Here is a 26,721-nt window from a genome sequence, read left to right on the forward strand (position 1 = left end):
TCTTTCCGTTGCTGTTCATGAAATGACAAATTTGTGCTCATAAAATCATAATAGTATTTATTCCACTCATCAGGATTCATTTCTTCTCGGAATCGGTGCCAAAAATGGACAATATCCATCATCCGCTTTCAATGGATACCATCTATCATCACTTTCACCTGTATTTTGAAAATCGTTGACCTTTTTTGAACAATTCAGGCCATGTTCCAGTGTTTCCAATTGAACATCAGTTAAGCTCGTCACATTTTCCATGTTGATCAAATATTTTAACACCATTTCACACGCAATGTTAAAAAACGATGGATAATTATTTATATGCAAAAAAATTAGTATTGCCGCATCAATACTTCTATCATCTTCTCCAATAATAGAAACTTTCTTTTTCAAAAAATGTATCTGAACATTGGCCATCATTTCTATTGTATGCTTGAAATGTATGTTCCTCTCTTGAAAATCTTCCAACATTTTTTCTGGTATATCCAAATAAACTTGCTTATAACCATACCTTCCTGTCGAAAATATCCCAGGCACATCAGTCTTCTGCTCTTTCAACCATCCTTGAATAATATGATAATAACGATACTTCGGATTCCTTGGATTATAAATGAACTTTGAATGACCAGATGATTTTGTTTGAATTGGCTTGTTTTCACTAGTGATTCCATTGCTTGAGATGTCATTTATAAATTTTTTGTTATCCTTCTCAGAAGCTTCCAAACCGGCACACTGATAGCATTTGTCTATCAGTTTTCCAAGTTTGGGAAACATTCGATCTTGAACATCAGTGCCAACAACGATACTTTTCAAATAACGTAAAGTACAATAAAAATCTATTACCTCTTTGAAAGAAAGGCATTCCAATGTTTCATAGTCAGGTTCGAGGATGTCGACAAATTCTTCTATTAAATTGAATAAATCACAGTTGTACTTCTTCTTCTTCACTGAGTTGGTAATTTCTTCAATGAAGGCAACTGTGTTAAACCACCGTTCGTTCATCATTGTGTTTAAAGTACCGACCGCACGGCAACACAGACAAACAGAAAATGAACATCTGAGCTTGAAGCTACCTTTAAATAGGCTTAAGTTGAATTAACATGCGCTCAGGTTCAGCATTACAATTTTCTACTGTACGTTTTCTTATTTGCAGTCGTTGTTGTTTATTATTTTTTCAAAAAATAATTTGTTTTCTCGCGTAAATTGCATTATTTCTCAGCAGCGGTATTTTCTTTGGAAAAAATTATTTGAGTAATGCTAATAATTATCAATTGTGTTGGTTTATTTAGTTTGTATAAATAAAAAATCACAGACAACTGACTGTTTGAAGCAGAGGCTGACTGAGTTTGTTTGTTTTTTGAAAACTTTTATCTACTGTTCTTTTCAAAACGCTTTTTCCTACTTTTAAATTTTAATATAGAGTTCTGAAAGTGTTCTGAATTTATAACAAATGAGTGCCTTCCTTGCCAACTTCCGCCATTGACCATTATTTGCCTTCCGCACATCAGGACAAGCCGACGCCTTGCAGACAGGACAACGGTCTGCTACTGAGAAATGGAGGAACGTGGCCGCTCGCCTGTCTCGGACAGGCAAATTGCCCTTCTGAGTCGTGGATTTGGTCGTGCTGCTGTCGGACGTCTTTCTGGGGTTCCCGTTGCGCCCAGCGGCGTGGGACAAACTAATGCACACACTGGACATGAGACACTTCTTCAGGCAACACTTCAACCCGGTCTTCCATCGCTCGCTTCTGCTGGCCGATTTGCTTCCACTTTTATAGCAACTGCAACAGGAATATCATATGTTGACATGTAAATGTGTTCGTAAACACGCCTAGTCCTGTGACAGTTCTCACGTATCCGTTGTAAGTTCCAAGCATTGTTCATTGCATTAATGTTTGATCTTTATACCTGCATAATCCTGACACTGGGCATGTGTGCAATCACCTTTGACGCTGACCAACGATCTTCACTGCATTCCCAGGAATTTGTAACAAACCTCTCACCATTTTATAATAATTATTACAATCTGTATTAAATGTGTACATGAAAACAAAGGTACTAATACAGATTATTGGCTCTTATCACATGTTTGCAAAAATTATACCACCGCATATCTGGTAGCATTTACATTCAGTCCATTGTGCAGTTGATTTTGCTCTTTTTTCTAAAAATCAGTCTGACTTATCAAGAATTAAACGAAACAATGACCAATAAAGAATAAATAAAAACAAAATAACAACCACACATTAATTTCAAGCGAAAAAGATACCCGCCTTTTGTCGATAAATCACTTAAGTATTACAGTAACTAATAAATAACAATCAAGAATAAATCAGGACAAACAATATTGCATGTGTTGCTTATTCTATTCAAGAATTTAAAATGAATATTTCATTTACATATTTTACTTATGAAATAATAACTAAATAACCAAATAACATACTGTAATCATATAAATACATATTTATACCTGCAATTCATTAATTTGTGATCTTTTGTAGCGAAGTTTTATCATTTCATTTAATTTTTATTCCCCATTTTCAGACTGTTGAGATGTCTTTTTAGTAAGTAACTTCAAATTCTTGAGAATTTATTATTTTATTTATGTTTACGTAAAAACATCTGAAAATCATTGCTTCGTTTTTTTTCTTAATTTGGGACTAATTTGCAATTTTTGATTCTGTTTTTGCAATTGATTGCCAACGTGAAGGCTTTTAACAATTTGTTCCTGTCATTTATTAAATAAATATTGTTTATTTTCAGACTATTTTTATTATTTATCGTAATGTCCGTTGGAAAGATCATCAAAAAAGAAACAAGAACTTCGTTACATGATCTTGGCTTGAGCAGTTGGCTTGTTGAACAGTGCGCTGTTATGGGCATTGTTGAACCATCTCCTGTACAGCTGAATTGCATTCCAGAAATATTAATTGGTAAAGATGCTATAGGCTGTTCGAAAACTGGCACTGGAAAAACGCTTGCTTTTGCGATTCCAATAATACAGCGTCTTAGCGAGGATCCTTACGGAATTTATGCGTTAGTTTTAACTCCTTCAAGAGAGCTTGCGTTCCAGATTGGTGAGCAATTTCAAGTGTTGGGCAAGCCGCTTGGTTTGCGTACGAGCATTGTTGTTGGAGGTTTATTTTACTGTTATTTTTTCTAATTTATGATGAGAAGATAGTTGTTTATGAAAGAACCATTTATATAGGAAGAGATATGATTGAACAAGCGAATGAAATAGCTAACCAGCCACATATTTTAATTGCTACTCCTGGTCGCTTGGCTGATCACATTTTATCTAGAAGTGATGAAAATTGGTTTCACAAGATTAAATTTTTTGTTTTGGATGAAGCCGACCGTCTTTTGGATGGTCAGTACGATTTGCAACTTGAAACTATTATTGAAAAATTGCCAAAAGAGCGTCAAACTCTGTTATTCAGGTAATTATGGAGCAACAGCGGCATTCTGTTGTTAGCAGTGTAATGTTCAAAGAAGTTGCAGTGGATTAATATTTTTTGTCTTTTTTTTGCTGCAGTGCAACAATTACAGATGCGTTGTGCAGGTTGCAAGAATTAAGTGTAAAGAAGCCATTTTTTTGGCAGGAACAGAGTTGCACGGTAACCGTAGATACTTTGGAGCAACGGTACGTATTGTGTCCTAAAAGCGTGAAAGATGCATACGTGACATACGTGGTGAAGTTATTTACTGACAAAAATCCCCAAAGTTCGGTGCTTATTTTTTCCCATTCTTGTTATGAATGTCAAGCGTTGACTTTGATGTTTGCTGACTTGGGCTTCAAGGTGGGAGCACTGCACTCGATGATTTCACAACGGGAACGTTTGTCTTCTTTTAATTTGTTCAAATCGAATCAGTTGAAGGTGAACAATTAGTTGATCAGTTTGCTGTTGTTCATTTTGTGATGAAAATAATTTCAGATTTTAATATGCACAGATGTTGCATCCAGAGGTTTGGATTTGCCTTTTGTGGATCTGGTGATCAATCACAACATTCCTGCGGTGGCGAAAACTTACATCCACCGAGTGGGACGTTCGGCACGTGCAGGGCGTAGTGGGCGTGCGGTCACTTTCATCACCCAGTATGATATTGCTTTATTGCAAGCAATTGAGAAGGCGATTAATTGTCAGATGAACGAATTAAAAGTCAATGACAAAAAAGTATCCAACTATGTGACGGAAGTGCTGGTGGCGAAACGGGAAGCGATACTGAAGATGGATGAACAACATTTTGGGGAACGACGTGCGATCAACCGTAGGAAGGAGATGATTCTTTCTGGATTGGATCCCGAAGATGTGGACAGATTTCTGGAAAGGCGCAAAGATCGAAAGCAATCGAAAGATAAATCCGACATGAGTGGTTCATTGAAAAGGAAGAAATTGTAAAAATAAGCAGATAACTTTGCTTTTGAAATGAATATTTATTTTAAATGTTCGTAATTTTTTTTTGAAAGAATTGTATTTCTAATATCTACGATTTTTCATTTTAACTATGGTTATGTGAGTAAAAAATACGAATAAATCTCAAGAGAAAGTTTAGATTTTTTTTTAAATGAAATAATTCACTGCTGATTCGAATACCATTTGAATAATTTGTTACTGTTAATAAAATACAGTCTTCAGTAATTATTTAAATTCGTCATTACTACTTTCTTTATGTTTGCTGTTGAACTCAATCTCAAAACTTTAAAAGCAGAATTACTTCAGAATATGAAATTTAAATCCAGTTAATATTTTTGAAAAATTTGCTTTTCAGTTTGTAGATTTCACTTATATATTGACCAATATAATTGTTTGAAACGTTAGCAATTGAAATTATTATATTCATGAATATATGCATTTCTTGATAAATGAATTCACATTAGTTTAGATTACAGACGAATATTTCAGTTGAATCGATTGGCAGCAAATATTGCTTGATACTTTGGATTATTATTTAAATATTTATTTTGACTAGATAATGTTTATAATATTGAACTTGAGAACAAACGTTGGAATGGTGTAAAAAAACAGTTGAATAGCAAATTATTTATTTATTGAACCGTATGATTGTTGTTGTTGTTGTTGTTGTTGTTACTGAAGAAAAAGCTGAATTGATTGATCCACGCTGAGATATTTGCATTTAGAACGTTACCAATCGGTTCTGTTTGTTGGCAAGTGATCGTAATGATGAGAAGAACGACTTGCATAAGCACTCGTAAGGAGTGACGACAATTTTCACTTAATTGATTCCCCAGTGACCAGCTTTGACTCGTTAGCGGCTACTTTTTTTTCATCCTTCAATTATCCAATTATTCTTACGCCACTTGTGATCGTCGACTATGGTCGACTTAATTCGACCTGACCGACCAACCCTGACCACTCCAGGGACGACGAATGAGAATCGATTCTCCAACCAAACAGCTTCCTTCCTCCAGTTGGTAACGAGCCGGATGCGATTTCATCCTTTGTTGGAATATGCAAACCGAACTGATTTCTCTTTTTCTTGAAAAATGCTGTTTCAATTGAGCACAATATAAAAATATCTGCATTCATTTCTCTTGAAATGTAAGAGAAATAAAATAGCACCAAAGTTTCCGATCTGTCATGCGACAATTAACGTTGCCATAGGCGGAGAATAAAAAACTTTACATCCAATTTTATTAATCTTTTTTTCAAATTATTTATTTGCCATCTGAAAAAGGCTATTTTGTAAACGTATTTCACATTTCAATTATCCATAAGTAGTAAGTAAGTCATAATTTCGATAAAATTGCACTGGAATAATGAATCCAGTTTGAAATTTTTAATAAATGCCTGCAATTTGCAGTTTGAAAATTTCAAAGCATCAATTTTCTATTTTGCTATTTTTACTGATTTGTTGCTAATCAAAATTTTATTTTTATTTATTTAAATTTAGAATATAAAAAGTGTAAATAAATTTAATAATTGCACAGAAAAGAAAATGAGAAATTGAAATTTTATATAAATTATAATTATTAACATTTCTTTCATTATTTGGGACAAATTTAAAAATATGCAGCAATGTATTCAGCATTGATTGCACCTTCTTAATTTAGAAGCGATTATCAGATTTCACCCTCATTATTAAGTATCCAATCAATATAAGCTATAAAACTGTTATTATGTCACGAATACTGATGCGCAGTTCAAATAGTACATGACAAGTTGAAAATTTTAAGCTGCTATATTAAAGTAATATGCTCAAACGAAATATTGAACAACGCCCAAAAATTACATATTAAGCATATTACGTGAAATTATTTTATGTGTTTGTTATTAATTACAAATTTTTGACCTCACTATTATAAAGTAAAATTAATAACGATGCAAATTTTCAACAGTCACTCAGCCAAATTCAGATTTTATCAGATTAAACTGATTGTTAATTTGTGTTTAAACATCATATTGGCATTATCAATAATGAGGTGCATCTTTTTTGGTGTAGAAAGTTTAAAATAGACTAAAAGTTTCAAAATTATTCAAAAAATCATTTTCGCTTATAGATGTCACTGTTTATGGTTTTCATAATACTAACAAAATATATAAATATATAGATAATTGATATTTTTTCTAAAAAAATGATCAAAAGTAAATAAATGCTTCAATTTATATTTATATATTTTTTCAATAGCATTTGTAAAGCATACAAAATGCTTGCTAATAAAACGCATAAGTTAAATGATGTACTATCAATATCTGTATACAAATAATAAAGTAGCTTTAGTTATGTGCCGTAACTGAAACAATAATAATTGAAAAGTATTAAATAAAATACTCGAAATAAATAAAAATACGTAAACATAATAAAATTATCAAAATCAAATACTCAACATTTAAAGTTTTTTCACAGTTTAAAATCCAACTGCTTTGAAAAATGAAGTTTGCACAAATGAAAAACATGACAAAGCACTGTACTATTGGTCGAACATTGGCAGTATAATTTGCATTTGAGAAAGCATAAGATTTATTGATTTACAGCTTGTATTAACTTTACAAGAATTCAACTATTTTAGTTGATTTATTCATCAGTAAATTAGGTGCGAAATTTACAAAAAAAAAAGAACGACTCTGAAATTCAGCTTCATAATAATGATTATTTTGTAGCTGCTAAGAATGACATCGAAATAATTTTATTTAAATTACTGTTTAATTCACAGCTCCATTCGACATCCTAATACAATGTTCTTTTTTATAAACCATCATTGGCTAAATTTTTAATTACTAAGAATAGAACTGCTTTAGCTAGGTATACACGTGTGTGTGCGCGCATGTGTTCATGAAAATACTGCATTTGCAAAATTTTTAATGAAATATAGCAATTGCATTAAAAAATCACATTTTAAATAATTATAGACAATATATCTAATGTAATATAAGTAAATTTTTTTCTTATTCTAACTGATTTCAATAAAAATAACATTTTATCATTCAAATAAAGTTTGCTATTGTTCGTCTATTTAATATAATAGCATTGTAAATTAACTTTAGGAAATACATTACAATATTTTTTCAAGTTGGCTGTTCGGCCAACATTTGCAAACACTTGGCAACTGATTAAATAATACCGTGTTTTCTATTAAATTTCACCCTTTTTTAAAGAATACAAAGAGTAGCTTTGGATTTCATTGAAGATTACTCTCATTTTTCACATTTGTAAAACGCAAGTTACACGACGACGACTTATTGGCTATAAAGATGATTAGTCATGTGAGAATTGAGAGATCTGACAGTATTGACAATCAACACTCCATTGGGTCCATGACAAATTATAAGTTAATTACGTTGATAAGCACTGACAAATTGTAAATAATTACATGCAAAGGGCGTGAGTGTGACGATAATCATAACAATAGCTACATGATTTACAATCATACTTGATATTTTTTCTCAATAACCATCTAAATTAAAAATGTTTGCTTATAACGTTGTACTAATTATGTTTCGCATATTTGATTCATGATAACTTTATAAGTTCAGCATGACAGTTGAACATTAAGTAAAGAATGAATTTTTGCAACAGTTTAGTCAATTACAAATTAGTTGCTGCTTTGAATTATTTTAGTTTGCTGCGTAAAAAGCAAGTTTTACACTTGATGGAGACTGTTTTGAACAAATTGCAATATAGCTGTATCGTTTAATGGTTTAAAAAAATTTGGTTTGCGCTAAATTTTAAGGAAAGCTTTTTCCAATCTATAAATTTGCTATGGTAACTTAATTTCACTTACGAAACAAGCTGCTTTTCTCTTCCTGAATTAATTTCATTAACATAAATTAAGATTCACATGCACTGTATAGGCAACATGGGATCGATTGAAACTCTTCCAAATGGTATTAAAAGAAAATTTTCCCAAGTAAAACTATCAGCATCAAATGAAAGAAAAATATTTTCAATGATATTATTTTTGGTTTACTAAAATAAAAGGAAATGTTCATTTTTAAAATGAAATAATGCAAACAGCTATGTATTGCATTAGATAAATGCATTGTACAATATTATATAATATATTTATACTTCGAAAAATGAAATTTTAAACTGCGAATTACAACGAATTTTATTTTTTGAAATTTAAACATTATACGTTGAATAACAGAAATTGACACAATTCGTTAAATAATATTAAAGCAGAAAATATATGGCGTTATTATATGATATAATTCAAATGGTTTAAAGTAAATCAAAATTTGATATAAATTTTTGCTTTTGTTTTATTTTATTATTTTGATTTAATTATTACATTATATGAATATTTATTAAACAGTATCAACTCATTTATTCACTTTAATTTAAACGTCGCATTACTTAAGGTTTATTCTTGCAAGTAGATATACATATATAGATATATACATTTCTTTATAATTTAAACATATTTCAATAGGCATTCCTTTTCAAATGCATGTGTTTATAATGCATATTAATATTAAACACTCAGTTGCTGATTAAATAAAATAAAATGAGTAAAGAACATTGCTAAAACAATAATCATGAAACTTTAGTCAACTTTTTATTTTTCATTTAGTATTATCATTATATTCTTTAAAATTTTAAGCTTCACTAATAAACGTTCAATTAATTTAAAACATTAGCTATTCATTTATTTCATTTCATGCATTATCATTTTAAAGCTATTATGTAGAAGCATTTTTTAATGAATTTTTAATAGTTTTAAATTTTTAATCTGATAGCAGCCAAATTTAGCTGTTGCGGATTGCCCTACTAACTTTTAAGTTTAAGTCAAAGTTGTTTTGTTTAAGTTTTCATGTGTTTTTATTATTTTTGAATATTCGAGCATCCGTTTATTTATGCATCAATAAATAACTTCAAGGCAGACCTATAGGGCATCGATATATGCATATAGTATGAAAAAATACTAATGCAGTTCTTCAGATGCATATACATTATGTATACGTGTCAAATATGAAAAGGTTATTTTAGTATTCATATTTTAATAAGTCAAACACATAAAATATTAAATGTCTGTAACTGTAACATGAGCACCGCAATAATTTAAACTTGTGTGTAACATCAGTCTATAATAAGCAATATATTATGATGCTTTTCAAAATATTGAATTATTAAGATACTTAATGCATAATTCATTTTTTGTTAATATAAATTTGCAACTTCATAAAATTGTTTTCTCCGATTTAATCCAAAAAGTAATATGATTAGGCTTAAAGTGCATTTTGTTTAAAATCAAACTTAAATGTTAAATTATTTGAATATAAGAAATGCAAACGAAACTATGAAAATGTTCTTCCCCCTGAGCAAAATAGCAGTGCATCTGGCGCCAATCAGCTTCATCTCTACGCAAACACCATTGATAGCCTTGTTAAGCAGCTTACTTGGCTTCGTTGACGAGCATCGATTGACAATGTTGAATGCAGCGGTAAATGGCCTCTTTTCTTCACTGATGAACTTCTTATTATCTATATCCACCTGAAGCGACCATCCGACGCGAATGAGAGCTCAGCTTTAAAGCAGAACGGGTGAAGATCAATTGCAATACAGCTAACTGCTTTTCCAACCACTTCGCACTTAGACCGTTTACTTGGCAACTAAATTTTGTTAAGAAAGCATTTAAGAAATTAAAATGCAAGCACCACCTTATGCCCACATTTTACAACAGTCAGTACCCAGTTTATCTAATGGTCTACATGCTTTTTATCTTCCAATTGTTCCATGCACTTACTGGCGCCCAAGCTTTTACTTGCAGACGCGACGACTTCCAACACCTCATTCCATTGATGACATTCTAGGATTGAACAATGGTAAACTTCAGTATTTATCAAAAATTTTTTTTCTAAATTTGTTACTTTATTAATTTGTTTTAATTCTGATTTATTATTTGTTTATTTGTAAACGCATTTTAGCTTATAAAAAGCTGAAGAAAAAATTAATTTTTGAAGGTTTATATAATTCACAATGATTATTATTTTGTAACTTCTAACTAGAACATTTACTTTTTATTAAGGCTAAATTTACTTTATATTAAGTTGGTTACAACTGACTTAAAATCAAAATCTTAAACTGTAAAAACCATCCATGCACTGATTTTTTTCAAAAAAACATCAACAAGCTGACAATTATGAGGTATATTTTAAATGTATGATTTAATTTCGAACTTTTATGATTCAATCCTTAATATTTTTGAAACTTATGCAAAATATCATTCAAAGTATAAAATCAGATTATGAATTTAGTATAAGAATGGCGTATAAACTTTTCAATAGATGTTAAATGTCATGGCATTAACTGGCACTGCAACTAATAGAATTTCAGTAGTTACATTTTAAAATATTTTACTCTATATTAGTTATAAGCATATTACTTAAATATAAAAAGAAATATCAAAATATAATAAAGCAAAGTAAAATTTGAGATGCTGTTACTATAAAAACATAAAAAATCTAATTATAAGAATATTATGAGCTAATTTTGGCAAGAAATTAATCTGAAAAGTATTCTGTACATTCCAATTTCAATAATCAGTGCTTTTGCAAAAATTTGATGCAAAAAATTTTAAACATGGCCTCTGCTGTAGTTTTCAATACAGTTAGCTTTATGTTTAATATTTAAAAAGTTATTATTGAAGAGAATAAATTTTGCTAACTGCTTCTTCTGATATTACTTTTACCATTATTCATGTAATATGCATTAAGAATCATACAACTGCTGTTTTTTCTGCAGATGTTATTCAACAATTAAAATTAAATGGCAATGTCTTACAACTGTCAATTAGAGCTTCCAATCTTACACTATATATATATATTAATTTTTAATGATATTAATTAAAAATATAGCAGCAAAAATATGTTATGTAATCAAAAAATATTTTAAAATTTCATTTCAATCAATAGCATTTAAGCAGAAACATTTAATTCTAATCTTAAGTTAGTATTGAATTTTAAGTGTGTTATCATTTACTGTCCACTCAAGAGAGGACTCTGGGTCAAAAGAATGCAAGAAAGCGTGATATTTCAAAAGCAAAAACAATGATAGCTTAATAACTTGACTCATTTATAACAAAATTAATCTTGTCATCAGAGATATTTCAATAATGCTTAGGTTCTAAATGCTGCATAATGTTAATGAGGTTTGAAATTTTATGCTCAAAATTTTGGCTTTATTTGTTCTATTTAAATTAAAAGCAAAAAATAGAATTATAATTTTCAAAAAGCCATGTTGATGCAGAATATTACAGTATACCATTTTGAAACAGTGGGATTTGATTGTTTTCATTATAATTGTGTCTGACATTTAGCAGCAATCATTGACACGTAAGACGTGATAAGCTGCTATGAAGACACCCCAGCCCACCTCATCAGCCAATTATCTACTGAAATCAATAATTAACAGCTAACATGAACAAGATGATAATGAAGATGACAACAATAATTAATCCCTAATTGTCTACAGATTACATTGCCAGACGCTCAGTAGCGTTGAACTAGACTATCAATTTCAACGTTGAAAAGCAATGCTCACTTAAACTCTTCAAAGCAAAAACGGGCTTCAAACGCCATCATTAATATATCATCCAATAAGATTCAATGACTTACTGTAACTTTATCATATAAATGATCAATAATAAAAGCTAAATGAAATAAAGCTGCTGTTTATAGACAATTAGTAAGTTCTCATCTTTAAAACAGCAAAATTAATAATAAAGTCAAATTTCTACACTGTAATTTGAATTTAAAGTTTTAAAAAGCAAAATTAATACTAAATTTAATTGTTATAAGAATAATATAAATAGTTTATTAATATATAAGAAAACACTTTAATAAAAAAGTAAGACTATGGATTTTCTTTCTTTTCATGCCATAAAAAGATGAAATTGTTAAATATGACATCAATTTCAATAAGTGATTCATTCAATAAAAGAATAGCTTGGAGTATTTGAAAGCAATAGCCATTTTCTACTTAAGTGAAGTATCATTTTATCAAGACTTCTTGTAGAAGTGGCTTCAAAGCTTTTTCTTAGCATTAATAAATCTTTTATTATTGTTCAGCGTTTTGCAGCATCTTTGCAATATTTAGCTCTTATTAAATAAGAACATTAAAATTGTCTCTAGCTTTTTCATTTTACAAATAAACGGCTGAAATGATGATATTTTTAAAATCAAAATTTAAAACTAAACATTATTTAACCAATAATCTGTTTGAAATAAAGAAATGTTACAAATTTTTGCAATTAACTGTATTATTTCCATTACAGATAATTGTGCCCATTCTGATATTTCACATATAAAAAAACGCATCATCAATATTATCTTTACTTATTAATAACTACAGTATTTTAAAACAAAATATGAACACACACACACACACACACACACACACACACACACACACACACACACACACACACACACACACACACACACATATATATATATATATATATATATATTGAAAAATGAGAAGTTATTAATGAACAACTGCCTTAAGAATTTATCATTATGATGCTTATAATTACGAATGCTTTCAAATTATGTAAATAAATGATATTATTTACATATGATAAAAATTATCAAAGTACAACTTTTTTGTAAAATAAAAATAAGATTTTATCAAATAAGTATATAGCCCATAAAATGCTAATAAATAAGATTTAAGATTCAGCTGCACTGCTTTTACTTCTAAAAGTTCTGCAGTACAGAAAAATAATTTTTGTTTTAATATTAACACATTCATGCTTCTGCCTTGTTTTTATATGTATGTTTAAGTTATGCATAATATTGACATAAACTGCTAAACAGTATAGCACTTTCCCTAAACTGCTTAAGAGTAACAGTTTAGTTTTGCAAATTTGCAGGAAATTAATGTTTCAATGTTTATCAGATTCAATTTAAAAGTAATATAGTATATTATTTTTTATTTAAACTAGCATTTAAATATTAAGAAACTTAAAATTATGTAAGTCAATTGAAAAAACCTCTCCCTCTATTTTTACTGTTCGCTGCACTTTTTAAATGTTTCAAGATGTGCTATAAACATAAAAATGATTTAAAAAATTCATTAATTTAGATAAAAGGTCATTTTTATGATATTTTAGAGAGTTGAATGCAGCTAAATTTCTGAAAGTAAAATATTATGCTATGTTGTAAACTAGTGCTCTCAGCTATAAACAAACGAAAAAATGATTCAATAAATAATTTATTAACTTCAAAAGCAGTTTTCTTGAAATTAATAACAAAATAAACAATCAAAAATAACTGAAAATGGTTTCAGCCATATTAAAGTAGTTTTTATAAAATCTACATTTTAAAATAGAAGTTTCACACATTATTTATTGCTTTGAAAAGTCTTATTGGATGGGCGTTTTCAAAAATTAAATCACACTTCAAGAGTTTTTCACTATTAGAACTCATTTAAATATGCACATCTAATTTCTTAATACGCAGTGAAAAGTTATTAGTCCTCAAATTTTCTAATTTGATAAGTGAAGATTAATTACTTATTCAGTACTGATTACAACAATGGGCAGAATAGACATGACAAACTGTTAGATATCTCTTTAGCATTATTGCAAAGTAACTTAAACCATTTCAAAATTTTGGTTGAAGCAAGGTATTTAAGGTACATTTGTAAATGTGAGACGTAGAGATGCCTGTATAGTATTAAAAACTGAACAATCTATGTAACTTCAAATTAAAAAGTGAAACATCACTTTGTTGGAAAACGTAGAACTAATTACTAATGATCATTTTAATTTAAATTCGACAAAGCATAGCAAGAGAGTGATATGAATAAAAATTCTTTAAACCATACACAGCATTCACAGTTATTAAAAATCAATTAAATAGTACAGTTGCTTGTTGTGGATATCTATTTTCAATTCAAGAATGCGTCACGTAAAAGTAACAAATTTTATACTTAATTTGCTAGTATTGATGAACAGTACTGAAGCTTAACCTTGGGGCATTTTAGAAATGAAAAATTGCAAATTGAAGCAACAATACTTGAGTTTTTCCTTCGTAAATGTTCTTAGAATGTATATATAACAAATTACAAAAAAAGCTTAACTTAAAGTAAATTCAGTAATTGAACGATACGCCAATATTTAAAGTAGATAATCAAAATGACCATATTATGTATTCAAAATATTCAAAATATATAAATATTTGCATAATTTATAAAATAAAAAAACAACAATAAATTGCGATTTGTTTTCACATATACACATATATATCATATGATTTAATGACTCCTTTTTAATACTTACCAACGTTAATGCACAAAATTATGAACTGACAGTCATAACGTCATTAATTCCTAAAAAATTTGTTAGAAAAGTTTGACAGAAATACAAGGGCAACTTAAAGATTTTAATATTGTTGAAGGAAACGGATCATCGTCAAATCCATTGCGAATGAGTGGTTCTACTCCAGGATCACCGGACTTAAAACCAAAAAAGAAAAAGGCTCGAACAACATTTACTGGTCGTCAAATTTTTGAACTTGAACGACAGTTTGAGCTAAAAAAATATTTATCTTCTTCTGAAAGAGCTGAACTTGCAAAACTGTTGCACGTGACGGAAACTCAGGTATTACATTAAATATGCTTACATGATTTCAAAATTTCAATGCATAAAGATAATTATTTTTACATATTTTTCAAAGAATGGGAAACATTGCCTATTCTTATTAATTGCTTAAACTGTAAAATGTTGAAAACAGTAATAATGCGTTATTTATGTGTAAATAAAATAAATCAGTGAATTATATAGGTAAAAATATGGTTTCAAAACAGAAGAACAAAATGGAAAAAGCAAGAAATAGAAACACGATTAAAATCTGTCACTGAAAATCGAACTTCTGTATCTTTACCTTCAATAACCGGTAGCGCTGAAACTATAGATATCTCAAATGACGACTTGGTTGGTTTAACACAGGTTGCCAGTGAATCTGAAGCGGAATATGAAGACAACAGTCAGCAAAAGTCACCAAAAGCGGTTTCTTGAATAATTTTACAAATATTTAATATAGTTAAAATTTCACTTTCGGTTTTAATTAATTTTTTATTTGTAAAAAATAGCTGATTTTATAATGTTAATATGCATCTACATATTTATCTTCTTTCATTACAAAAACATGATGCTGCTTGACCATTAAAGCACTCAGAGCTTAACAATAAAAAAAATTACAGACTTTCAGTAAAAAACTGGTGTTTCATTTATGCTCACTAAGAAAAATTTTATTTTAGCAGGTGAATTATGATTTAAATATTTCATTTAATATTAATTTTCTAAAAGTGCAATAACAAGAATAAACAAATTAATGCTTTAAATCAGTAACATTATTTTGTGATATTCTTATTGCAAACAAATTAAGCATCACAAAAACATTTCTGATAATGCTAATAATGTTTCGAAAACTGTATAAAATGGAAAACTGCATATGACTACATCGAAATTTAAAAACTAATTTCAGAATTACTAAACAGTTTCTGGAAGTAAGTGAAGCTACTAAAATAATCATAAGTAAACATCAACATTCAGCAAATTCCAATAAATAAGGCATTAAAATAAAAACATCAAAAAGATATTTTGATTTATTTTAAAACGTCAGTGAAATTTGCATTCCTTGTTTATGAAAAATTTGAATGACTGAGAGTATAAAGAAAAGAAATTTTTTCAATGCAGAAATGAGCGTTCAAAAAAACTAGAAATTTTAGAGAAAAATTAAATAGTAAAAAATAAATAAATATCTTTTTTAATTTTCAAAAAATAAAAATTTAGATGGTTAGCAACTATAATTTTTAGAGTAATATTATGAGAGATTGTTAGAATAAGCGTTAAAAAGTAATCATAACAAAAAGAAAGCAAATTTGCTTTACATTCAGCAGTAAAAAATTAAGCCTAAAATAACAAAACTTATTTACTCACTATAATAGTAATAAGAATGGACAATGTCGCATTTAGGAAGAAGTTTGGCAATATTTGCGCTTTTCGTAATTGAAACTGCGATTATTACAAAAGGATCTTCTACATGTCTATACTCAAAATGAAAATAATACTTTACAATAATTTAAAAATAATTATTTTCTCTCCAGTGTAATTAAGTATTTAAGGCAACTTTATTTACTGAAACAATCCAATTCTTTACCCAAGCATCTGCTGAAAAATGAATGTTGTCTGAAGATCAGATTTACTATTCACAATGAAAACAAAGAAAATTAATCTTTAAGCAATCTTTTGAAACTAAATACTAAATCTGGGTGAACATACTTTTTGCATATAAAAAGAATTTTTCTCAGCAAACATATTTCAGATAGCGTATTACAGAGCTGACAAAAATGAAAGATATAAAACATTTCCGGATTAAGCACATGACCTGAACTGGTTCATCATTTCTTTAAAATGTCTTTACAATAATGAGTATGACCCCAAAACAATAGGTAATCCTAAAATAGGATTATTTAACCTAGTAAAAAAGTATATAAGTACAGCTTGCACAAAAATAGCCTAATACAAATTCATCGAAGATGAGTAACATTAAAAGTTCATTGCTGCTAAAGTTGTCTTTGCTATTACTGATCGTGCATAACTCAAGTGAAAAATGTAAAGATCCAACGTGGTTAAAGACTGAAAAATTTTGTTACCGCTTGATGATAGAGAAAAGGACATTTGATGATGCTAAGCAAGGATGCATCTCACATAATTCAACCTTAATACTACCTGAAAACATAATGGAAATGGTAAGAAGTTTTTGCAATTTTAAGCAGATAAACATTGAATTTCATATCTTACAGGGAAAAATCATGCAAAGTATTCCAACTCTAGCCGAAGTATGGGTAGATATGTATGGGACTCATTTTCTGGAAAAATTTCTTTTCTCTCGATTGCGTAAAAGAGAGACATTATTCAATGATGGTTATGACTTTGATTGTGCATTTGTTATCAGCCACCGGAGTGAGTCGAATCAAAGCTTCATTCAATGGACAAATTGCCAAGTTCCGAAAAGTTATATTTGCCAAAAACCGTCAGAATGATTTATCCGCTTTGACCATTATTTATTTGGATACAATTATGACTGATATCAAATTAAAGCATTTCACATGCAAAGCTACCTTTTCACTGATGTTATTTAAAGATATTAAAATTACCAAATGTAACATTTCAATCAAATTTCAAAATATACTATAACCCTGCACCCGGGTGCTGGGAAAGTTGCCTTGAATTGCCGGGATCAAGGCTGTTTCGAAATCGCACACAAATTTTTCCGGTTCAAGTTCAACGCCAAGTTCTTCCGCTTTAGAATGGAGCACTTCAAATATCCGGCTATACGTGGGCAGATCTTTCCTAACAGTCAAACAATACACGACGGTTAGCAGTTTACCCCTCAGGAACACATGAAGGGTAAACAACTGCTGGTACCAGGAGGGGACAATCTTAAACGTCCCATCCCCGCACCAGCAGTTACTTTGAGCCAGCAGCTTCACACCATCCTCGGTAGCAAAAATTAATATATCATTGGTCGGCGAATGCTGCATTAAAAATTGCGCACCGGATTTCGTTGTTGTCTGCTCGCCAGTAAGCCGCAGATCCTGCCGCCTGGCCGGAAGTCGTGGGTATCTCTTCGAACGGCTGTAGTACATTGTGTTCCGGGCCTGCTCCCACGTTGGAAAATGCGCGGCAGTTTCTAGGCTGGTGGAGGCATTGCTTGCCAGCTCATCGTAAATTTCTAATACCGGCCTTGGATCCCCTGCAGCCAGCCTCTTCAATTCATTTTGCTGCTGCTGATGGTAGAATGCATGGGCATCTACTCTGCAGCCCTCTGCATGCTCACCGGTTTTGATGACTTCTGTGGCATCAAGGTTAGTATAGAGCTTGGCAGGGCAACCTCTCGTTCCCTAAATTCGAAACAAAATTGCTAGCTCATGATACTACGCAATAATAACAACGTGCTATAATAAAATAATTCTGCTTACTGATGCACATATCCAACATTTGTCATTGCGATTCTTCCGCTTGAGGGTGTAACACCTTCCTTTGTACACCAATTTTTGTTGGTTCCTTTGAGTAAAAACAAACTGAATTTCATCACTCTCCATTAATAACAACTCTCAAATACGAAGCACACAGCTACAAGGAAAACCAGGGAAATAAATCTAACGGTTTTGCACTCCGTTTTAAGTAACCATTTTGCGACCATTAAATATGCACCATTCCGGTTGAACTTCTGAACTTCTCGTTTACTCCAGTATTAGTAATAATGGATAATATAATATAATTAATCGATAATAATGGATAATAAAAATAATAATTAGTAACAATTAATATAATAAAGTCATTACATGTCAAATTATGAAAACAAGAAATGACCTAGATAAACACGTTTATTTAACATCTCTTCGTTCAGTTATCTCTTCTTCAGGCTGTTTATTTGTTACTTCTGTTTTTTTGTAGAATAATGCAATTGGATAATCAAGATATATAATTTGTAAAGAACAAGACCGCCAATTCTATTTTTCATTTATTTCACTCCTCAGTGCTTATCATTAGCTTCTGCTAATTTTTGTGTCGAAGGTTTAAGATGTGTTTTGGAATAATGAGAATAAATAATAATGAATTTCAGTTTGTTTCTCAAAGAACCGACATAAGCCAATACACAAAGGGAGATGCCACACGCTCAAGTGCACAAATCATAATGACAAATACGGATTGTAAATAAACATACAAACAATGGCTTATTGTAGCATATTATTATTGTAATATTACAGGCAATCCATTTTTTCAATATAACGATTAGTTGGTTGCCGTGGCACAGTGTCTCCAAGTTTAGAAATGGACTTTTTCCATATTTATATGTTATTCTTGTATTGCCCATCCCACCCATGGCATATATTGTAATGAAGTTCAGAGTTGCTTGTTGTTGTAAAATAGAAATTTCTGTACTATACAATTGCTTTGTTCTGATGCGTTTATATCCAATAGCAGAAAAGTTTCTGTGAAAACAGTCTGTTGATCAGCATAGATGTGAAGAAGTAAAATGCAAAAACAAACTTACAAGAATAAAATTATGCAATAAGATAATCTTTTGTTAACGGTGAAATGTAAAACTCAAAAGCTTTTTAAAAGTATCATTTGCAAAGTCTAAAACCAAATATACACATTTCCAGATTATAACTAAAAGCTTTTTCTTTAAAAAATGGTAAATGATTATTTATGCCCATATAAGGTAATTTAATGGAATGCACCCATATGTGGAAAAGAGTAGATAAACAACAATCACCCAATCCTTGATCACAGCTGAATAGCTAATAAAACGGCACAGTTATTCACCTAATCACTTACACAATAATTAGCTAATAAAATAGCAGAAGTCATTAGCCAATCACCGAACAATGCACCTACAACCAATCAGCGACCAGCCAATCACAAAAATGTGTCGAATTTTCGCGGATGAGTTCAGCCTAAACCCTCCTCAACTGTCTTGCGCATAGTTGTATTGAACTTGAGAATCATTAACCTGATTATTTTCAAGAAGATTATTCGATTTTTTAATAATTTCAGAAATATCAAATAAAGTATTAAAGAAGCCTATGTTTGCTCTGATTCCAACGTAAATTACCAATCGTCTGTATGTCACAGTAAATTTATTCACGTATGTTTGATTATTCTTGATCGGTACAGAACTAGGATCTCTCTGTTTTCAATAGATCAATGGGAATACGTCTATTTTCACCCTAAGATGACTGGTTCAGAGAAGTCTATTTTACTATCTTATGCTAATCACGCAAAATGATACAATCAACCACAATCGGTGGCATCTACTTTTCATAAACATTAACACCGATTGGTTCCTAAAATACCGTACACAACTTACTGTATTTACTGATAAGTAGGTTGATAAGATGCTTTATCGTATTTCTGACTTACATGTTCAAATATATTTATAATTTGAATTCATGCTTAATAGTTAAATTATTATATATGTTAATCACTATTAATTCATTTTGTTTCTTTTAATTTTAATTTTCATTTTCTGTTCATTGTTAAAAAGCATCCTTGAAAAGCAGTGTGAGAAAACAGAGTTGTTGTTTCGAATTTTAGCAGAAGAAAATTCAATAATTATCATTTATAATAGATGTTGCACCACTTATGATAAGTACCGCCTGCATTACTTTTACGGTTTTACAAAATGCAATTTAAATTTAGCAATAATACAGTACACTAAATTTTGTCTGCCATTATTCTTTTCTGTCTCAGATCTTTTTATGTAAACATTAAAAATAATGCCTTTGATTTATGAATACACAATGATGAATTTTAAATAGCTCATTACATTTTATCTTATGCAAACATTTTTGACGTCCCTGAATTCTTTTAGTTTTAAAACATCTACAGTCATCTTGAGTGTTGCACTTTTCTCTCTAATGTTTATTTCTTTGCTAAAGTGTATTAATGTTATTATTATTATTATTCCGTTAGTGAAAGAATGCATATGTTCTAATTTGAATGCTGCTGGTAGTGGCTATTCTTCAGCAAATGGTTTACCATTATGTTATAAAATAGAAGGACGAGTGTATCCTAATTGGAAGTTGAAAGAGTCAGAGATAGATTGGCGCACTTCAACTCGTATATTAGTTAATTTTGGACAATATATTGGTTTAATAAGGTGAGGTAAATTAATGTTTTTCTGTGTATTATTTTGGTTTATTTAGGTCTGACGGCACTTTTGTTGTTCACTGCGTTCCATCTGGCTCTTATGTAGTTGAAGTCGCGAATGCGGACGTCATTTTTGAACCTTATCGTGTTGAAATAAATGCAAGAGGTAAAATAAGAGCGAGGAAGTTGAATTATGTTCAACCCGCAATAGTTTATGCTGTTCCCTATCCATTGAAATTTGCCGCCAACAGCACAGTGCGCTATTTTCGGCCACGGGAGCAATGGCGTATTGCTGACTTTTTACTAAATCCGATGGTTTTGATGATGCTGATGTCATTGTTTATTATCGTCGTTTTTCCGAAACTGAATAGTGTTACTGATCCTGAGATTCAGAGGGTAGTTTTTCTCCTATTATTAAAGTCATTTGTTCATTTCTTAAAATTTTGTAGGAAATGCAGCAGACGATGAGTATGCCAAGCTATGATTTGCCAGAGCTGTCTGAATTAATGGCTAATTGGGTGGTTGGTAAAAAGAAGGCGAGCAGAAGCAAGAATTTGAAACTAAAGAGGTGATCTGAAGATGCATGACATATTGACTTCTTTTTATTCTGTTATGTTCACCTTTTAATTTTGTAATTTTAGTAGTCGAAATATTTCAATTCAGTTATTATAATTTTTTGTCTTCAATAATAAAAAGTAAAAAAGCAGTATCTGTGTACAATGCTTATTTTTATTATAAAAGATTATAAATTAAACAATATTTTACCTGAATGAGGAATAAATAGCTGCGTGTTTTATTGCAATAGTATGCTGAAGTCGCGCCCTTATTGGTACGGGCAGTTGTATTTTATGTTGCTTTTATTTTCTGTGTAAAAGTTTCAATTTGCTTTGAAAATTCATTACTATTATTTGTCATAATGGTGAAGCTAGTAATATGTAATATTTTGAAAATGCATTTTGCGTTTAGATCTTTTTGAGCATGTGTTTTACATTACTTATCATATTTTGTTAATTGCTACTTTTGTCCAAGTAGACATAAACATGTTGTATTTTGATGTATAAATGCAATAAATGTTAATTTAATGTATAAATGTTTATATGTAATAGTTAATGATGTATAAACAAATAGTAACTTTTATGTGTATTGTTCTTCGTAATATATCCAAATTATTTAAAAAATGAAATTTTATCAAACTATTTACTTAGATGATAAGTATGTTCAACTGCTATTATTTTTTAAGTGAAATTTGTTTGAATCAATGAAAATACTGTATCTTCTACCAACTTTGTGCATGTTTTGTAAAATTTAATATAGTTAGATATCATTTGTGCGATCATATAATTGTATATTATAAAAACCTTTAATTTTGTTTGTGTTCATACAAAACATTTTTTACCTGAAAAATGTATGTTTTCCCATGCCGGGAATCGAACCCGGGCCTTGCGGGTGAAAGCCGCAAATCCTAACCACTAGACCACATGGGATGTTAGTTATTCTATTTGTTTTATTCTTTTATACAATTTGTTAGGCAATGCCAAAACATTTGAACTTTTCTGTTTTATTTTTAATGCAAAAACTAAATAGATGTACTTATATTGTTCTGATTAGTAGCATGTGCATTATAAATAACGCTTTTAACGTGCTAAATGTTTGTTCGACGACTATCACTATGTTTCCAAGTGAAGCACTTTATTTATGAGTTGCTGATATTCAGTTTGGGAAGTTTAATTAGAAATGTACATCAACAATGCAGAAAGGAAAAAAAATGATGATTTGCAAATAACTACATTTTAATTTCATTGCAATGACAAATAGCATTGTAAAACAATAAAAAATGTATGTAAATGTTTATTGGTTTCTTATGTGGGCTAAATAGAGTTAAATCGGTTCGTGCTATTTCATTACCCTCGTTAGCATAATGTTGTATTTCTAAATTTAGTAAAATAAATTTAATGTGAAGTTAAAATGTGAAACGTAAAAAATTTCTGACTTTCATTTTTATTTAACAACAGAACAGTTTAATACTCATTTTGAATTAAGTAGAAAATTCACGGATTTTAATGTTATCATTATTAATTAAAATATGAGGTTCTGTGAGTAATCAATAGATGTCTGTTAATGATGAAATGGCAATTTTAAACGAAAAGCATCAACGCCATTCATGTAATACCTGAGCAGTCGTTTGGAGCGATAAAATCCAAGAGAATGATAAAGTGCCAGTGCTGGTGAATTTGTCACCTCTGTTTCAAGCATAACTTCCCCGCAATTATTACGGACCATTTCTCGAATCGCTTTTATCACTAAATTGCGACCAATTCCCTTCCTCCGATGTTCCGCTTTCACTGCTAGCATGGCTATATAACCACACTTTTGAAGTCTGTAATGATTAGCCATTTTACATATAATCACACCAATGTCTTGTTTACACTCTTCACAGTGAGCAAGAAAACACAAGTGTGGCCATGTATGAAGAAAATAACGAAAGGTATATATCGTATACGGCTCAGACAAATCATTCGATACCATTTCCATTATAGAAGGTAGCTGCGTCTCATTTAAATATTGTACAATTCGTATACCTTTTGAACTGAAACTATTATCACAGGTTAAACTTAAATCATCCAATTTTAAACAATCTGAATTTTCCATTTCTTCACCTAAAGAATGCGATTCAAATTCTTCTATTAAATTTTCAAGTTTTGCATTAAAAATTTTCTTTTCTTCACAAATGATATTCCGTGCTACTGACAGATTTTGACCTTCTGGCAATGCATTCATTTTGCAAGTATGTTCATGTAATTCAACATTTGGTTTACTTATCCACTTGGGTAAATTCTTATTTTTCCATTCTATTTTCGAGAAGTATCCACTTATGAAGCGACATGTCTGTTTATTATTCAAACCATCTGCCACAGACACAGAATTTGTATCCGAGGAGCACTGTATATATTCCAATTTTTCATCTTCTAGTCTAAAAATTTTTTAATTGTAATTTTAAAAACCCTACCGATAATATAATATAAACAATAAAAAATAAAAATAAAATGTGTTGTTGTTTTCTTTAAAAACGCTTTGCATTCTACATTTATCATTACAATATTATACAATCAATAAAGAGAAAATTGCAAATAATTGAAATCACTCGCAGAAAATGCCAAGCTGAACATTAACATTACATAATTATTTACACAAAGAATGCATAAAAAAGAAACATTATTAAAATATGAAAAATATTTTCTTAATGCTTTTAAATGAAAATGATTAAAATTTAAGAAAGTCAGAGTTGTTTAATTTGAATTAAAAAGATAAATGAAATTCATGAATACTAATAAAGTAAATACAATTTTCATAATGAAACAATTATGTGATGAAAAAAAAGTTCAAAGTAATATTTAACTTCTTTTATCTTTAAAATTCATTGAGCAATAAGAAAATAAAAAAACTACTAAAAATATTTATCTAATCCAATAATAAAATACTAACGTTGTTACCCATATTTCAGTAAATTTTGAATTTATCAACAAAGAATCACTAAAATTTCCCCAAATTAAACAATACTTACAAATGGACCTTTCGCTAAAATTTTTAAACAATAAAATAAATTGGTGTTAATTTGGGAAAATATTTCAAAATGTCAATAAATAAAAAGACCTGAAAACATTTATTTTAAATTATACAGGGGTACATGTACATGTACAATCCAAGATTTAAAACTTTATTGAAATTATTCAAAATTTCTTACAAACTATCATCATCACTCAGTTCATCCATGTACAAATCAGCAAAGTGCAATAATACAATAATAGGTGCCATATATATTAATACAGTAGATAGCAATTTTCAGGTAAAAGTTTATTTGCAATTATTTAGTATTTTTTGTTATAGTTGTTATAGGGCCATAAAATTAATTTTTATTTTAATGTTAGACTGCGAAAAATAAGTATTGTTTTATGTCAAAATCAATGAAAAATTGCATAATTTTACACAGTTCTTTTTAGAATAATATTATAAGACTTCAAAATGAAACATGCTGAACTGCACTAAAATTAAAATGATGATAAAGTAAGTGCAACAACAGTTCATGTTATTATCATAATTTATTTATCCTTAAAAATTATTCATTAAATAATTCACTTACTTCCAAGTTTAGCTTCTGTAAAAATTTGTTACAAAGTTAAAATATGTACAAGTTCTTATAAACTTCTTTTCTATAAATAGTTTAATGTTTTAAGAGAAAACTGGAAAATCTTTGACACAACTTGACGTGAAATCAATTAAAAATCTTTAATAGATGGGTCAAGTGTTAGGTATATAAAATAAAATCTTTAAATATTGATTTCAAAACCGCTTTTTGCTAATTATGTATGCTATGTCAAATAATTGCTTGCATCTTCTTTTAAAACTTTATGAATTTTATGCTTTATCTTGCTTTATGAGATATTTCTATTACTGACTTTGTATTTCATGATTTAGAAATACGAAGAAAATATTTTTAAGATTTTATTTCTTAATTTAGTTAGTTTAAACAAATGTATGTTGTGTAATTAAAAATAAATCTAATTTGAGGTATATTTATCTACAAACTACATTGACTAAGCGCATATCATCAAGTAAGAATCGTTTCGTCTAATAAAACACGATACTTGAAGAAACACTTCGTTACTTCCAAAATTTGCATATATAGCGCCGTATTCAATATTTTGCAAACTGTTGAAATATATATGAATATCAAGATAAGGATGAAAGAGGTAAATGGAAAAGAAAAGGAATAGCGTTCTGCTATCATGTAATTGTGATGCCAGATATCTCTGTGATTTTAAATAAACGTTTTGAAATCCATGTTTATATTTGAGCAAATAATTTAGCATGTGGAGAAGACTAAAGAATTTCAGAATTGTGCTAATGATAGCTTGGCGTCGGAGAAACTGGAAAGCTCATGAGCGGGACCGATAAATTTTGTTTGCACTTATATATTTCAAACGTAATTTTCAACAGCACAAATAGCTATACTATAATCACATCTAACTGTAATATAAATTTAATATCAAAAATTGAAGTAAAATACTTTTATATGAGAACAAATCTAACTGAACTTTTATATAATTTAATAACATATTTTGATAAAGAATTAGTCTTGATTTTTATATTTCATCATCTTACAGTAAGATGAAAAATTGTAATTGATAGTTTGATGTGTTCAAAGCTATAACTCTTTGCTGTCGATTGATTTTTAGCGTTTATTATTTATTTATTATAAACTTTTTGTATATTCGGAATGGTTTATGCACAAAAGTTTCGTCCTTGGCGACCCCTTACGCACATGGAAAGGAAAGCTCGCGCTATGGGTCATTTAGTTGCGTTTGCTGTAACCAGTGGTGCACTGTGTCTAAGTGTTCTGAATTTGTAAGCAGTTGTAATGTAATGTGTTGGGGTTTGAAAGTCTTGTCATTTTCTGTGTTTTAATTTTAAGAATCGTTACATTGTTCAGTGTTTTTTATCGTAAAACAAACACTGGTGTTTTCAGAGATTATTATGAATGTTGTTGAGCATATTTTATTTTTTGATTTTTTTTATATCTGTGGCTTTTGAGAAGTG

General features: G+C 29.6%; 6 protein-coding genes and 1 non-coding gene across 7 annotated transcripts; 2 read left to right on the forward strand and 5 right to left on the reverse strand.

The window, feature by feature from the left end:
• Window positions 1-69: 69 nt before the first annotated feature.
• Tsp_01919 (conserved hypothetical protein) lies at window positions 70-999 on the reverse strand. The gene has a single exon (XM_003377670.1). The coding sequence runs from the start codon at window positions 997-999 to the stop codon at window positions 70-72; it is 930 nt and encodes a 309-aa protein (XP_003377718.1).
• Window positions 1,000-1,548: 549 nt separating this feature from the next.
• Tsp_01918 (ATP-dependent RNA helicase DBP8) lies at window positions 1,549-4,927 on the forward strand. Its single transcript, XM_003377671.1, has 6 exons — window positions 1,549-1,802; window positions 2,757-3,130; window positions 3,202-3,433; window positions 3,529-3,871; window positions 3,929-4,367; window positions 4,878-4,927. The coding sequence occupies exons 1-6, from the start codon at window positions 1,549-1,551 to the stop codon at window positions 4,925-4,927; spliced, it is 1,692 nt and encodes a 563-aa protein (XP_003377719.1).
• Window positions 4,928-5,036: 109 nt separating this feature from the next.
• Tsp_01917 (conserved hypothetical protein) lies at window positions 5,037-5,451 on the reverse strand. The gene is made up of 3 exons (XM_003377672.1): window positions 5,353-5,451; window positions 5,137-5,268; window positions 5,037-5,114 (listed from the first exon to the last, which is right to left on the reverse strand). The coding sequence occupies exons 1-3, from the start codon at window positions 5,449-5,451 to the stop codon at window positions 5,037-5,039; spliced, it is 309 nt and encodes a 102-aa protein (XP_003377720.1).
• An 8,012-nt stretch (window positions 5,452-13,463) lies between these two features.
• Window positions 13,464-18,569, reverse strand: Tsp_01916 (hypothetical protein). Its single transcript, XM_003377673.1, has 10 exons — window positions 18,447-18,569; window positions 17,663-18,368; window positions 17,118-17,193; window positions 16,901-16,919; window positions 16,402-16,513; window positions 15,608-15,639; window positions 15,388-15,472; window positions 15,300-15,361; window positions 14,825-14,915; window positions 13,464-13,501 (listed from the first exon to the last, which is right to left on the reverse strand). Exons 1-10 carry the CDS (start codon window positions 18,567-18,569, stop codon window positions 13,464-13,466), a joined length of 1,344 nt encoding a protein of 447 aa, XP_003377721.1.
• A 1,674-nt stretch (window positions 18,570-20,243) lies between these two features.
• On the forward strand, window positions 20,244-21,698 carry Tsp_01915 (conserved hypothetical protein). The gene is made up of 5 exons (XM_003377674.1): window positions 20,244-20,359; window positions 20,606-20,649; window positions 20,956-21,136; window positions 21,183-21,522; window positions 21,576-21,698. Exons 1-5 carry the CDS (start codon window positions 20,244-20,246, stop codon window positions 21,696-21,698), a joined length of 804 nt encoding a protein of 267 aa, XP_003377722.1.
• An 840-nt stretch (window positions 21,699-22,538) lies between these two features.
• Tsp_01914 lies at window positions 22,539-22,610 on the reverse strand. The gene has a single exon. It is a non-coding gene; the product is annotated as a tRNA-Glu (tRNA).
• Window positions 22,611-23,241: 631 nt separating this feature from the next.
• On the reverse strand, window positions 23,242-24,939 carry Tsp_01913 (N-acetyltransferase MAK3-like protein). The gene is made up of 4 exons (XM_003377675.1): window positions 24,873-24,939; window positions 24,689-24,702; window positions 24,269-24,285; window positions 23,242-24,097 (listed from the first exon to the last, which is right to left on the reverse strand). Exons 1-4 carry the CDS (start codon window positions 24,937-24,939, stop codon window positions 23,242-23,244), a joined length of 954 nt encoding a protein of 317 aa, XP_003377723.1.
• Between the last annotated feature and the right edge of the window lie 1,782 nt (window positions 24,940-26,721).

Source organism: Trichinella spiralis (genome assembly GCF_000181795.1).
Source record: "Trichinella spiralis strain ISS 195 chromosome Unknown Scfld4, whole genome shotgun sequence".
Taxonomy (NCBI): Eukaryota; Metazoa; Nematoda; class Enoplea; order Trichinellida; family Trichinellidae; genus Trichinella; species Trichinella spiralis.